Here is a 15436-nt window from a genome sequence, read left to right as displayed (position 1 = left end):
GTTTGTGCAACCTGTAAATCATAACCATTCTACCTCAAACACATCACCAACTATTTACAATGACATTGGACTACTTTATTGAACACCAATGATTATATATTTATATATTTGGCATAGCTGTTTAAACAATTTTCAATTGATTAACGAAAAACAATGCGGTTAAATATCAAGAACTGTACACATCTCCAATATATAAAAAGTAAGAGACTACAAAGTTTTAAATAAAATTTGGCGGCATTAGAAAACTATTCTTAAGAGTTAAAATAGAAAATAGAAATAAATTAGGCCATTGAATATTTTTTATTGTAGACTTTGGAAAAAAAGCAAAGATCTACACATAAAATTCAAAAATGTTATCATATTTAAATCGATTTATATTTTTTAAAAGTCATCTTATTGTTGATTTTTATTTATAAATAATCAATTTACTTTATTCTAAAAAACAGTCAATCAATCAATCCAAAGATCTACAAAATACATTTCAATCAACTTGCAGTGTAGTTGTTTATATATAATTTATGTATACAAGCATCCATATATATCTCATTACTATTCTCAGATTTCTCTATGTAGTTTTGATATAAATCAAAATGTCTGTATGCCATCAAGAGAGTTTTTACGACAAAATTGGTTGCATCTGGGGCCGTGTCATGTAAAGTCTCCTAAGATTTGTCCTACGATCCGTCTTAGGACAAACTATAGGACTGTCTAAGGACTGTATTAAGGTATGTCTCAGACTGTACATTGAAGCTATCTTAAGAATAACAAAGATGTCCTATCGTAGTCCTAAATGCAATTTTCTCGTTGCCGTATAGTGATTCAATTATTTCATCAAGAACATACATAAATAGTATGGTTCATTAGATTTGCACACACATTATGCTTAAACTAAAATGTAAAATAATAATAATATACATATAAGTTCAAAATATGTTTTATTGAATAAAGGGAAGAAAATAAAGAAGAAAATGATATTTAAAATAAATACAATACATTTATACCGCAAAATTGTGTACACATTAATAAAATCATGCTTTATTAAAAGAACAAAACTGGTACGCGGAACCATTAAAATTCAGCAATGAATCCGGTTCCTTACCAGGAAGAAGAAGAACCTTATTGGAATCTCTTCGAAACAATCATACATACACCTTCAATATTTGTCATAGTGGTGTTATGTAAAAAGAAATAAGGGTTTCTATCAACTACTCTCACATGCCCTAAAAAAGGAGTCAGGCAATGTAGGGCAGGTACGCGAATATCGTACACAATCATTTAATAATCTAGTTCAAAACTATTTCAAGATCTTACATGAATAATCACAAAAAAAGGTACTACTTATATACATGTAAGGAACTTTGAATATTGTTCATCTGCGATGTTATCATAAAAGGTAATAGAAAAGTACTGAGTATCACTCTATTTGTCAAATAACAATTTGGTTCTACGTGAGCACAAGTTCATACACTAACAAACGATTTTACCTTATTCACTCCTATCATGCCTGTAAAAGGTTCCAAATATCCGGAAAGTCGGGTTACATGTTCCACAAAAACTTGTTATTTCCCAATTGTTTTGTAAATGTCTGCATTAAAATTTAATCAGTCGCCCATTTTCAATATGGAAAGTACATAAATTAAAGCTCGGAATCACATACTGTTTTTTGGTATATCAGCAGATGCGGATACGTTAACGTATATGATACGGTTGATTCGTCTTTAAATGACCGACCGGTAGAGCATTTGCATTATTCACGTACCAGGATACGTGCACGGATCGACGTATACGTATCGAACAGATTTGTTTACAATAATGATTTTACACCGATCACAATTCAAATTTAATGCATTAAATAATATTTTCATCGGGACCAACTTGACTTAATTTATCTTTTCCTCATATACGTGTTATACGATACGTCGATACGGATACGCCAGCAAATACTTGATTAATGCAAATGCTCTAGTAGAGCATTTGCATTATTCTCGTTTCAGGATACGCACAAGGATCGACGTATACGTATCGAGCAGATTTGTTTACAATAATGATTTCACCCCGATATCAATAAAATTTAAATGCATTATTAGATATTTTCAGCGGGACCAACTTGACTTAATTAATCCTTTCCTCATATACGTGATATACGATACGTCGATACTGATACGCCAGCAAATACCTGATTAATGCAAATGCTTCTTTTCAAAATGAATCCATAACTCTTCTCGTATGAATATTTCTTCCAACTAATTGCACTTATGGTTGAACTTTTCGTTCAAGAGGTATCATCAGCCCAATGGTTTGTGCCCTCCACTGATATGATTTATCACATGATATATTTTCAAAATTTCCCGTTAATTCTTCTTTTTAACTATAAGATTCTAGTTTTCCCGGGCAAAGTAAATTTACCATTGTTTAGCTATTCTTTTATGGGCAAGTTTGATAATTGTACCACGGTACGCTATAACAGCAAGACTGTATATATTCCTTGTTTAAAAAAAAAATCATTTTAGCCTTCTTGGTGAGAAAAATTGAGTTTATTATTTTTCGGACGTACTAGATTTATAAAGTGTTATTTTACAAATGTACTTTTATTCCATATATATGTGTCTATTAAGTACTAACTGCAAATGAAATCACACGTAACTAATCGCAGCATAATATTTGATAGTAATTCATTACCAGAAAAATATCGATATATCGTAAACATTCAGAATTCTGTCATTATTTTACTTGAAATTAATATTGCAGAACTAATTGATTAACTGCAGATAAATTTTATTTGTCAATTTCAAACGATTCTAAAGCGGGTGTTCTGGGTTAAAATCGATTATACCCTAATTGTATGTAATTAAAAATTGTTTAGATATTGTGTTTACAGTATTAACTTACATAGTAGTCCATACACATATTATTCGTTAACAATTATCATATCAATGACGATATTTGTTGATGATAAAGTATGAGTTTTGCATAACTAAAACAAACATACAATTCTAGGAAATAAGTATAGCCTACAAAGAAAATATCATTAAACGTTGTGTCTTTATTGAATAATTCATATTTGAAATACAATATCTTTCTACAAATAAATGTTAAAAAAAACAATCTAAAAACCTCTTCGATCTGCGAGAGAAAATACATTATACATCCCTTTCCTTATACTATAATACATTTAAATATACACACAAGTATAGTCATACACTTAAAAAAATTATACAGGATTGTTGTACTGTTAACCCTTGTTTGTTTTAAAAGATTCTATTTGTGAACTATGTTTTGATGGACATGTGTAACAATGACGTTCAAACATTTTTAGCTGACCACCAAATACAATACGCTTTCAAAACACGTAAACTCTAAAAAGTATAAAAAAGAAATGAAGTTTCACATCTAGGTTTCAGCGGATGTTTTATTTTGTGTGTGAACAACACCAGTGGTTAAGGCTGTACGGTGACCTATAATTGTTAATATTTGTGTCATTTTGGTCTTTTGTGGATAGTTGTCTCATTGGCAATCATACCACATCTTCTTTTTTTATACTATATCAAAATATGTAACAATCTCCTCTGGAGACAGCATACACTCACTTGCTTCTAGTTTTGAAATTTTACAGTACTAGTAGAGTACTATGTAGAAAATTAAATGCTACCACGACTGTGATAAAGACTCCCCTTCTAAAGGAGTAGATTCAGTAAGACCCCCTTTTTGCCTTAAAAATAAAGAAGTTTTAGAAAATTGTGAAAATGTAATCTTTTAGCTATATTCTTGCAAGTAAAATGCTTCATAAATATGAGATGTTTTTGACATTCAATACAATTCACCAATATTGCGTTCTAGCATCATTAAGTCATGCTAAATTACTAAAATTTTCAAAATTTTAGCATTTTGATTAATTTTTAGACGGTTTCTGTCTGAAATGAAAGTGGTCGCATTCGTGTTCATCAATTATATTGAAATGAAACTTGTATTTGATGATAATACAAAACATATATAAAGGTTGAGGATGTACATTGTATTCCACTTTCATTTTTGACAAAACCCATCTGAAAAGTGACGTTTTTTGACATATTTGATAGATTTTCATATTAAAGTTTGATTCACAATGTTTTTAATGACTAAATCAGTTAAAAATTTTCACATAAACTAATCGAATCAATTGAAGTAGACAGTAGTGTTTAAAAAGTGTCCAAAAACTTTCGTTAGATGATCATGAAATTTGAGGCCAAAATCCGCTCTTACCGGACATACTCCTTTAAATTACTTATATAGGTTTTCTTTTTTCAGTAATTTGGTTAAGTAAAGAAATAACAATCAAAAACCGAAAGTGAACACATATATGCATCATCAAATGTTGACAGGAACGTAACTAATTCTACCCTTCTTTGTTTTTCTGTTTCTGTTATAGTGTTTAAATCTTCCTTTTTTAATTATATGGATTCACTTAACCTACAATATTATTCAAAATGTCAATACATCAATGAGTACAGGACTTTCATCTGAATCAGACAATTTATTGCTATGAAAACTATTTTTACAAAAACTATCTACTCAAAGATATTATTAATATAAACAGTTTGATGTTATTGTCCGGAACTAAGAGAAATTTACGAGTAATTCGCTTCAGAATATCCGACTATTGATTCATTGCACTGGTATTAAATTACAAAACTCTTAAAACAAAGAACTTAAAATGACACTTGTAGGTTAATATTAGAAAATAACTTTGTTTAAAAAAGACAAACGTAAATGATAACAATAACCAACAATGTTATGTAAACATTAGTACAATCCAGGTAAAAAGAAATAAATGTTTTTACAGGAATTTATAAATAGAAGTTTATTGTTTTTACTCAGTTTCGTGTCTTTTAAATTTGCTTATAAGCTTTGCCTATATGCCATTTTGTTTTCATTGTTGACATATTTTTTTGGTATTTAAAACATTTTGATTATGACACAAAGTTGACAACTACACCCCTTCTTTCGACATTTTTACATAGTATGTCTTTGCTTTGTCCTCACGTTGTTGTCAATTTAATGGAATGTTATACCACTGTCGTACTAGTTAGCAGTTTAGCGTGCTATAAAACCAGGTCCAATCCACCATTTCTACACAAGGGAATGTATGTACCGAGACAGGAACATGACAGTTGTTATGCATTCGTTCGAAAATCATTTGACGTGTTGAATCTCGTTTTGCCAATTGATAAGGGACTTTCCGTTTTGATTTTTAATGGAGTTCAGTATTTTCCTATTTGATTTTTTGCGTAAAATGTGTCTAAACTTTAAGCTTATCGATTTCAAACATTAAAATCGTATCGAGTTTTTGATTTTTTTCAACATCACATGTGGAGCAGATTCTGTTGTCCTTTCCGGAGTACCTTGCACCCCCTCCCCGTTGTGATGGGGTTCGGATTAATGAATCTTTAATTTCTATGGTGCGTTATGTGTACTATTGTTTGTCTGTTTGTCTATTTGTCTTTTAGTCCTTTTCTTTATTTTAACCACGCCTTGTCAGTTTGGTATCTGTCGCCCCTTTTTGTTTAATTCGATGATCGTGATTAAAATACATTCTTCATTATACCATCAACCATGATTTTTTCATAGACCTTAGAAAAAGTTTGAAAAAATATCTACTTCCATAAATTGATGCAGCTTCAGAAAGTCGTTTAATATCCTGTCTCTAAAAGAAGTCTGTCCCTATTCAATCATATTGTGTACAATATTGATATTTCTTCCAGATATGATAATCTATAAAATAAATGTTGTTTGACGAGCTTGGTGGATGTTTTCCGTTTTTATATGGCTTAATTGTCTACAAAAAAATATTTGTGTTTCATAACTTAGATGTGTTATCAGTAAAACTCATAGTGCTATACATACCTGTGCTGATATTTTGTCTTTTTTTTAATGTTAGTAATTATAAAAATTGGTCAATTCTATAGTTTGTTAATAGTGGTGCAATATGTTCATTTAAACTTTGTTTTATAAATTGTTTGGTCATATATCGTATGACCTGACTGTTACATAACTTATACCTCAAATTTAGATCTGTATTACCTTAAGTTGTTGAGTTCACCTCAATTTTAGTTTGTAACCCGGATTTGTTTTCTCTCAATCGATTTATGACTTTCGAACAACAGTAAACTACTGTTGCCTATGTTTAGCAACATAATGTGACAACATAAAATGCCCAGATTTTCTTAAATAAATCTACATTCTTTTTTAATATAAAGTTGAATATTGAAAAGGTCTGAGTCTGTGTAATATGTCCATTACAGGAACAAGTGCAAACCTTTAATGCTACAAAATATTTTGGAAAGCAAAAGCTGTATTATAATATCAAGTATTCAAATTGAAACCGCCTCGTTTCTTGGAAGCGTGATTACCTGGAGTGCGAAGGGTCGTTGATTGGATCTCTAGATGAGTCAAATCAAAGACTTAAACCTTGTATTTACTGCCACACAGCAAAGCACACTTCTTTTTTTGCAAACAAGTGTTTCTGATGTCTTAAATTTATTAACGATTCATAGATACCAGGATTAATAGTATGTACGCCAAGTGACTCATTTATGATGCTCGAATAATTTTCATTTTAAAAAAAAAACAAAGTACGGTACGAATTGCAGAGTAAAATTTCGATATAATGTACCAATTACAGCTAAGGTGATCTTTTCTATGGAAGTATATTCTTAGTATTTCGAAAAATTCAATGTTATGTAAACAATTGAAGATATGATTATGGCAATATCCATGATAATTCATGTCAACATAGAAGAGCTGGCTAATGGGCTGCCGATATCCTCAGGCAATAAATTCCGCCTGCAGTTTCAATGACCAAGTGACGTTAACAAAATCATCACATAGGCCAGGATTAACATTGTGTACGCCAAAAGCGTTTTGTCTGCAAAAGACTTTTAAAATATCATTGACGCTTAAAAGAAAACTTCAAAAGGGAAAAAATAAAATACGAATTTGACGAGCATTGAAGATCAAAATGTCGAAAGGTTTTCCAAAATACAGCTATGATAATCTACTTTTAGTATAGAAACTCCTTAGTATTTCGAATTATTCTAAAGTTTGGAAACAGTTAATTTGTAATTATGACCATATCAATGAAAATTCATGCCATGCGTTTTGTGTTCTCAATATGTCTTTTTTAATGGTGTTTTGTTTTGTTAAAAGTTGTTTTTTAAATAATCATTTCGATTGTCAATATTTGTCGCAATGCGTAAATCATTTGAAGTTAGGGAAGTTGTTACGTTATCGGCACATGTCATTTCAACGCAAATAGTTTTTTTTTTAAACAGATATAACTCGCTTTAGATTGATTATTCTTCTTATCCCTTGAATACACGTGTGCTAATTTGTGTATGTATCCTTCTTTTCACTTCTGTTTACTTCTCAATTTTTGTTTTGAAAACGCAAAGTCAATAGGATTTTCTTATCCCAGGCATATATAACTTTAGTCGTATTTGGCACAATTGTAAGGGATTTTTATTCCTAAATCCTCTTCAACTTTATACTCGTTTGTCATGCTAACCATTTTTATCTGAGCGTCACTGATGAGTCTAATGTGGAGGAAAATAGTAATTATAACTGTGAAATATATAATTCTAAAATATCTTATACGTCGTATGAATAGATTGCAATACAATTTTTAATTATGGACTCTAATAAAATTAAAATTGAATTGAAGAGAAATCCTTGTTTATCTTTTTCAAAAGCTTACTCAGATTAGTTTAACCGTCAAGGTCAATGTGCTCTTAGATGATGAGCATACTAATTGAAAAAAATGTGTTTATCATTTTCTTCATTCACTATTTTAGACTTCTAAATATTTTATATAAGCAGGAAGTCTTTCTTTACTTTTGCTGCAGGCTTCTTCTCTCTTTTGATTAATTAGGATTTGATATGACGAGGAGCTGTACAAGTGGAATAAAACATTTATTTCGAAATCAAAAGCTATAACCGCATTATACAACAAGGTCGGAATGAACTACTTTTTCACGTAGGCGCTTTTAAATTATTACGACCATTTACCATAGTAATCTATGGACACTGAGCGGAAGAGAGGGGGAAATTACTACAATATTAAAAACATAGAAGAACTTAGATTATGTCTTCTAGCTTTGTTTCTAATAAACCAATGACAGACTTTTGCTGTAAATAGAGAAAAAAATAGAAAATAAAAAGTACAGAAATAATAAAGATGGTATAGAAAACCTAGTACATATTTCAACCGATAATTCACTGTTCAGTTCTCGCAGTCCGAGCAAAAGTAAACTGTTGTCGGTTTTTTGGGGGGAATGAAAATGATTACATTAAACACGACGGACGATAACTATGTTCTTTGGTATGGTTTGAATGGATATGGAATCACTTGTTTTTATCTAGGTATAAACATTCTGATATTTGTTGTTGCCATTGTGGCAGTACTACTGAATGGTATAATAATATATATTCTATTCGGAAGAGACTTCCGAGAGGATGTGTCATGTATTTTCATCAGTCATCTCGCATTGTCGGATTTTCTCAGTGCTATTCTTTTATTTTATAACGTCATATACAATCTTATACATTTCAAACATTTTTACGAATGTGCCATCCGATTTGGTTTAGTAAATGGAGTATTTCTGAATTCGTCCGTCATTCTTCTATCTTTGACAGCCGAAAGATATGCCAAGATTCTATTACCGTTTAAGTATACCAGTTTGATTACTCCAGAAAAAGCTAAATATTTTATGATATCAAGTTGGGTGGTATGTTTGGTTATATGCCAAGCCCCACTGTTTGGTTGGAATCAAGATACTTCAGAAGAGTATTGCAGATATTTTGGAGTTTTTACAAAGAATTTCCTGTTGCTATACTGTGCTATAATGTATATGATGTCATTCATGGTCTTTCTGATGTACTGTCATATTCTATGTATAGCTTTCAAACAGAATAACCGGATTAGAAGGGAAGATCACAGACAGATAAACAAACAACACACACATATTTGGTGGAAACCAACCAAAACAGCCATGATCATCGTTGGTATCAACGTTGTTTCTTGGCTACCATCAGGTAGTTACACTATTCATTATTGTAAATCCTCTGTTATGTTTTAACAAGCATTTTAACATGTCTTGTTCATTTTTCCTATTGTACACGTTCCATTTTTGAGAAGTGACATGTCATCTGCCCATGCTGTCGTTTAATAGTAATATGTGTCTCATATATCAATGCTTTTTTTATGGTGTGGTTTGAAGAACAAATGCAGGCTTTACTAAATAATAGACTAGTCAGTATTAAGACATATAGCACCATATTACCATTTTTTTATCACTATCTCGAATTCATCTTTACGAATTCTTAATTTTTCGGTAAACCGGATGACGACCATAACACATGGTTTGCGCATGAAAATAATAAAGACGACGCGTGCTACATGTGGAGTAGGACTTCTAGTTTTTGGTGGGGTTCGTTTTGCTAAGTATTTAGTTTTCCATGTTGTATCTAGTGTGTTATTATTTGTCTTCGTCTGTCTTTTATCGAAAAGGATGATAAATGCAAAATAACAAACTCCATTTAACAATATCTTGGTTTTAATTTAGATATATATCATACTCTGAAAGTATATCCTTATCGTTATATATTCAAAGAGCAAACGTATATAAACCTGCATCCATGTGCCATATCTACAGCATAACAATTCAGTGTTTCTCGTTACTTGTTATGAGTCATACTCTTCTTGTTTTATTATTTCTTGCATATATCAGGCCGTTAGGTTTCTCTTTTAAATTATGTGACATCATCCGATGCCAGGTGAACTACTTTACAGTATGTGTTTGTTTCTGGTAAAAGATCGTACAGATTCTTTGTTCTCTGGTGAATAGTTTTTGGCTGTATTTGCAATTATATTACATTTACACCTTCTTATTATCATTTAACCTTTAAATGCAACCAAATAAAACCATTTAAACAAACTAACGAAAAATTAATATACAAAAACAAGTATTTATAACATTTATTTCTCAACGAGTTCAAATAACAAAAACAAAAAATACACATAAATGTACATTGTAGATCTCCCACAAATAGCATTTTAATTCGGCAAAGCGAAAACAATGTAGAGTTGAATATTTTTTCCAGCTAAAGCGATATCGTTAGCATTAGAAAGATTATATTTACAAAAAAGGTTTAAACCTTCGTTATAATCTAAAGAGACATCATGAAATTGACTGATTTGCATGAATAATAATATACATTTGGGTTTCTTCCAGGCATATTTGCTGTCCTGGTTACAACAGACCATTTGGATGACCTTTCCCTTGGACAAAAAGGAACAATACTGACCTATATATCTTCCGTAATATATCTAAACTGTATTGCCAATCCATTGATCTATGCTTGTAAAATTAAGAAAGTCAGTCGCTTTTTGAGAAAATTGTTCAAGGTGCGAGAACATGTCACGTACGTTACAGAGTACGATTTAAAACCAGAAAGCGGTGAACAACTTATAGAGAAAGAGGTGAATAGCATAACAAATAGATGAACTATTGTTTTGATTGGCAGTTATTCATAGGAAAAAACAGTTCAATCGGCGCAGAAACTTTAATATTGAAAATGCTATTTTCTATCATTAGAAGCATTCCGTACCTTCTAGCCGATTTTTATGTCCCATGTGAAGAACCTATATAAATCAGAGAAACTGGGACAACAGAAAAAGTGGCACTCATTTAATTGAGGTTTTTCTCGTGTGACCAACATCAGATACAAGCTTTAACAGTCTAAAGATGAAAAAGTATAATAAAAAAGTCCCGCCTAAATAAAACTTGATAACTTATCCGAGTTACGTGGAATGAAATCGAAAAACATTCCAAATTGAATATGTTTAAAAGATCTTTCCAGAGTCACATTTTCCGGCTTACCGTAGGCCAAAGACAAAAATTTCTTGGGCGGGGCTGATTTATCTTCTTAACTAATCATCATGGTCAAAAGGTTCTTGCAAGTGACTATTACCGTCATTGGCAAAAACCTGCTTTGTCTAAAGAGGAGAGAATCACATGGCAGAGATATTAATAAGAAAAATAAAAAAAGTTGGCATCAAATGGGATCAATGAAAGTGTATTATACAGAACATAGTTTGTAGTGCTCATCACAAAAGCTTGATGTGTTGTTTCATTTGGTATGGATCCATGCACAGCCTCATCGATTGTAATTACAATATTTGCATGAACTTCGTTCGAGAGATGTTCGGATTTAATTTGCATTACTGGTAAATAAAGAATTGTAAACTATAAACACATAGTATATCGACTATCGATAGATAGATTATTTATAGCCTAGTTGGTCGATTGGTCTAGGGCGCTAGACGAAGTGCAGGTGGTGTGGCCACAATGTTTTCTTGTTTCAGTAAATCTACTGGTGTGCGAAGTTCTGTTCTTGTTTCCTTTAACCAGTTGAATGTGGGCTTCTAGAAATATTCTTGCTTACATAAATCTATTACTGTACATTGCTATTTACTTGTTTCCTTAAAGCTGTTGTTTAGTTGAGTTTAAACATATTTATTTAGTGCGCGCTGTTTTGTTGTTGTTTCCTAAATCGATTGATGTGCGCTGCTGTGTACTTGTTTTCCTTAATCTATCGGTGTGTGTTGCTTTGTTCTTGTATCCTTAAATCTATTGGTGCGCGGCTGTGCGCTGCTTTGTTCTTAGGTATTAAATCTATTTGCGTGCGCTGTTGTGTACTTGTTTTCCTTGATAAAATAGTGTGTGGTACTTTTTTCTTATTTCCTCAAATCTCTTGGTGTGCGCTGATTTTTTTCTTGTATTTGACCCCAATTGGTGTGAGCTACTTTGGAAGTATGTTTTTTTTTTAATCTATTCAATTTGCGCTTTGTGCGGCTTTAGTTTTGTTTCTTGCATGAATCGTTTTGTGAGCTGCTGTGTTTTTGTGTCCATAAAATGTTTGCGGAACCTGGGTGTGTTCTTGCTTCATCAATGTTTTATCTCTTTGTGTAATTGTGTAATGGTTGCCTGATATTGCTTTCATTGGTTTATTTGTGTTGTTCTAGTCTAATTGTTGGGGTACGCATGTTAATGTTTCCTGGTAAAACATTGCCTTAACATGCAATAAGTGAGATTTAAACAAAATAATCCTGCTTTAATAAAATTGTTATGTACTGGTTAATTACATATCGCTTTTGTACACTTATTGTTGTCCTGTTACACTGTACCTAAAGTTTGCTTTAGTTAGAGTTTACTTTACTGCATGGGAGTCACATCTCGATATAAAAGACATATACCAGTAACATTTGTTTTATTTTAACAATACATTTTATATTGTCCAAATTATATACATAAATTAGTATTTATAGAGTTAAAAAATAAATGGGATATTTCGAACTTGTTATGTATTTCTATTTATTTATTAGAAACAAACATAAAAAAATCAATTTGTCTGACATCAAAGTATAATATTGTAATTTTCGCTCAAACTAATAAATTTCCGTCTTTTGTTCGTTTCAAACAATTGACTGTTCATTCTAAAACCGAACAACTTTACCGGTTTATATATGATCGTATATGTTGCTATTAATTCTTACAATCGTTATGTTGTTTTGTTAGAGGAAGACACAGACCAGTCAAGCATGCATTTGCAAATCCGTCGCCACCATTTCTTTGGGCTAGTGACAAAATAACACTTAAATAACCAACATTATGCAGAAATAGGTCGAATGTCTATCATGCCATAGGAAATGGATGACAATGTCATCCATTTCCTATGGCATGGTCACAACACTCTGTCTGAAGGATGTCGTATAATAACGCACTTACGATATTTTTCATAAATGTTTTTTTAATTAATGACGCTACTCTTTTATTGGTATTTAAATCCTATTTGAACATTGAATTGAGTTTATAATCCTTTTTGTGAATTCTTTAATTCAAAAGTAAACAGAGGCAAATAATTTTCATTATACCTTTTTAAAAATCTTTAAATGCAATGGAAGGACAAAACAAACGTTTAATCTTTGGAGTGCATTAAATGGTACATGTAATTCTACAATAAGAAGTTTTAATTTCCTAAATTTCTTATATTTCCAAATGCATCAAACTTTGCAACGCACTCATTATTTTGTTTTCATTGATTTTAGATAATAACTTATACATAACTGAGGTCCAGTTTCTTTTATTCATATAGTATACATTTCAATTTTAAAGTTCATAGAATATAACATTACACTGTAAATATTTTAAATACAAAGAACATAAAAGTAAAATAAAATGTGTATTGATTGTTCTAAGTATTTGTGATTTTTGAATCTTAAAAAGTTATTAAGGACTAATTAAGGTTGCACATTGTTTGTACTGTAAATTGTCCATACGAACAAAAGTAGGTGTTCCATTCTGAACACCAACATGTGTTAGACCCATCAGGGGAGACAAATCCCACGCCAATTTCATGCTCTGTTCCCCCGTATGTGCAGTTGCCTGAAAATACACGAGAACATCATGAGAATAAGATAGAATGTAATTGACAAGAACAAAATAATTAAAGGCTACTGAAAAAGAAAGTTGAAGATCTGATACAATATATAAACAATGGAATATAGTATGATGGTCAATGATAAAACAAAAAAGGTCAAAAAGTTGCTACTCTTTCATTTTTTTTATGTTGTTTTATTTTCATTTAATTGATCACGTCAATTTAAGCTTTAATTACCATTTATGTATGTTCTCGTTCATTAAAGAAAGAGAGACGAAATATTCGGAAGAAAAATTAAAACTCAAAAGTCGCAAATAAACTGAAAAGTCAATAGCTTTCAAATCGGAGAAAAGGACAAAAAGAAAAACAGTAGTCTTGTCGTACAAAACCCAACATAGAAAACCAAAGACTGAGAAACACACAGTGTAGTGATTGAGAAACACACAGCGTTGTGACTTTTAAATTGTGTATATGTTATCTTGGATATTTACAATCTGTGATACCACTTCATACCTCGAGTGAGGTGGACGCGTGTCAGCTATACAAATGATAAGATGTGGCATGATTGCCAATGCGGTCTATAGTATAAAGAAAGTGTTAATCTCACAGCACGTTGGGCAACACGACGGGTGTCAAATTTGGATCAGGATCTGCTTACCCTTCCGGAGCACCTGAGATCACCCCCAGGTTTTTGAAGGGTTCGTGTTGCTCAGTCTTCAGTTTTCTATGTTGTGTCTTATGTACTATTATTTGTCTCTGACTTTTTATTTAAGCCATGGCTTTGTCAGTTTATTTTCGATCTAACATTTTGACTGTCCATTCTGGCATCTTTCGCCCCTCTTTTGAAAAATGTTATAGGTTAAAAGTCGCCCTACTCTGAAACAAAATAGTGCGGTTGACGTAATTTTTACTGAGACCAACATTTGCTTAAAAAAATGTAAAAGAGAAATATATTTAGACAATTTTGAGCCAAAATACAAAGTAGTACTACTTGTCTATGACTTTGTATTAAAAATTTACAGTTAATGCGCTCCATAGAATACAAATTTAAGATTTACAGAAAAACAGTTGTACCTGTCTTCCAATAGTACTAACCTTTACAATAAGACTTGCAGGTTCCATATTCGCCAGATATTGGCTCGTCGCAGCTCGGCACCGGACATTCCCATTCTTTGCATACGGCTTCACCTTGATACAACATACAGATTCGGTCTTTTCCGTCTTTCCACTGAATAGCATCAAAACTAGGGTAAACGAAGCATTGGTTTCCAATCAGGTATCCTAATAAAAGTAGTTTGATTTAGTTCTTTGAATTCAGTAGTAGAGGAAAAAGAAAGGATAAACTACACACTAAAAGATCTCCAATTTAAGCAATTACATACATGTACATGTACTTGTAAATACATAAATATGTATAAATATCTGGTCAAACTTATATATACTGCTTAAATGACAGTTAAGTGTATTATACAATCTGTACGCTAATTCAACGGTGAAAATAATGCAACGTTTCTTGCTTCAACTATATTTTACGCAGTTTCAGGCAAATGGTAAGCACAACATTACCTGTAGTAAAGCAGCAGAGAAGTCCAAATAGAAAAATAAAGAATATGTTTGTAACCACCATTATGTCGACCAGATCGAGTTGTGATTATAAACTCTGTAATGATATAAAAATAATTTCTAAATGTAACCTTCCGGCTTCAAATTTCTATAATTTAAATAACCTTTGACATTACAAGTTTTCGTTTTAATGACAATTTACTTAAACATAATATACTGAAATAATAGAATAATGGCAAGATAAAAGCTGTTTATATAATAATGAGAAATCATCATTCATTGAAGTTGAAAAATCATATTAACATAAATAATGCCAGTTAAATATTTACTAAAGAAATAGCTATTCGTTTTTCAGAATACAACAAACCTGTATTTGATTCTTCGCACTAGCAGTGATTCA

At 31.4% G+C, this 15436-nt stretch overlaps 2 protein-coding genes across 2 annotated transcripts; one reads left to right on the top strand and one right to left on the bottom strand.

Moving 5' to 3' along the window:
- The first annotated feature begins 8741 nt into the window (after positions 1 to 8741).
- On the top strand, positions 8742 to 10537 carry LOC134687959 (alpha-1A adrenergic receptor-like). Its single transcript, XM_063548422.1, has 2 exons — positions 8742 to 9066; positions 10266 to 10537. The coding sequence occupies exons 1-2, from the start codon at positions 8742 to 8744 to the stop codon at positions 10535 to 10537; spliced, it is 597 nt and encodes a 198-aa protein (XP_063404492.1).
- A 2622-nt stretch (positions 10538 to 13159) lies between these two features.
- On the bottom strand, positions 13160 to 15152 carry LOC134686290 (uncharacterized). The gene is made up of 3 exons (XM_063545957.1): positions 15040 to 15152; positions 14569 to 14754; positions 13160 to 13478 (listed from the first exon to the last, which is right to left on the bottom strand). Exons 1-3 carry the CDS (start codon positions 15098 to 15100, stop codon positions 13330 to 13332), a joined length of 396 nt encoding a protein of 131 aa, XP_063402027.1. The 5' UTR covers positions 15101 to 15152; the 3' UTR covers positions 13160 to 13329.
- Positions 15153 to 15436: the final 284 nt, after the last annotated feature.

Source organism: Mytilus trossulus, chromosome 10, assembly GCF_036588685.1.
Source record: "Mytilus trossulus isolate FHL-02 chromosome 10, PNRI_Mtr1.1.1.hap1, whole genome shotgun sequence".
NCBI classification, from domain to species: domain Eukaryota; kingdom Metazoa; phylum Mollusca; class Bivalvia; order Mytilida; family Mytilidae; genus Mytilus; species Mytilus trossulus.
Note: the sequence above shows the minus strand (reverse complement) of the source record. Positions and strands in the feature narration are given on the sequence as shown.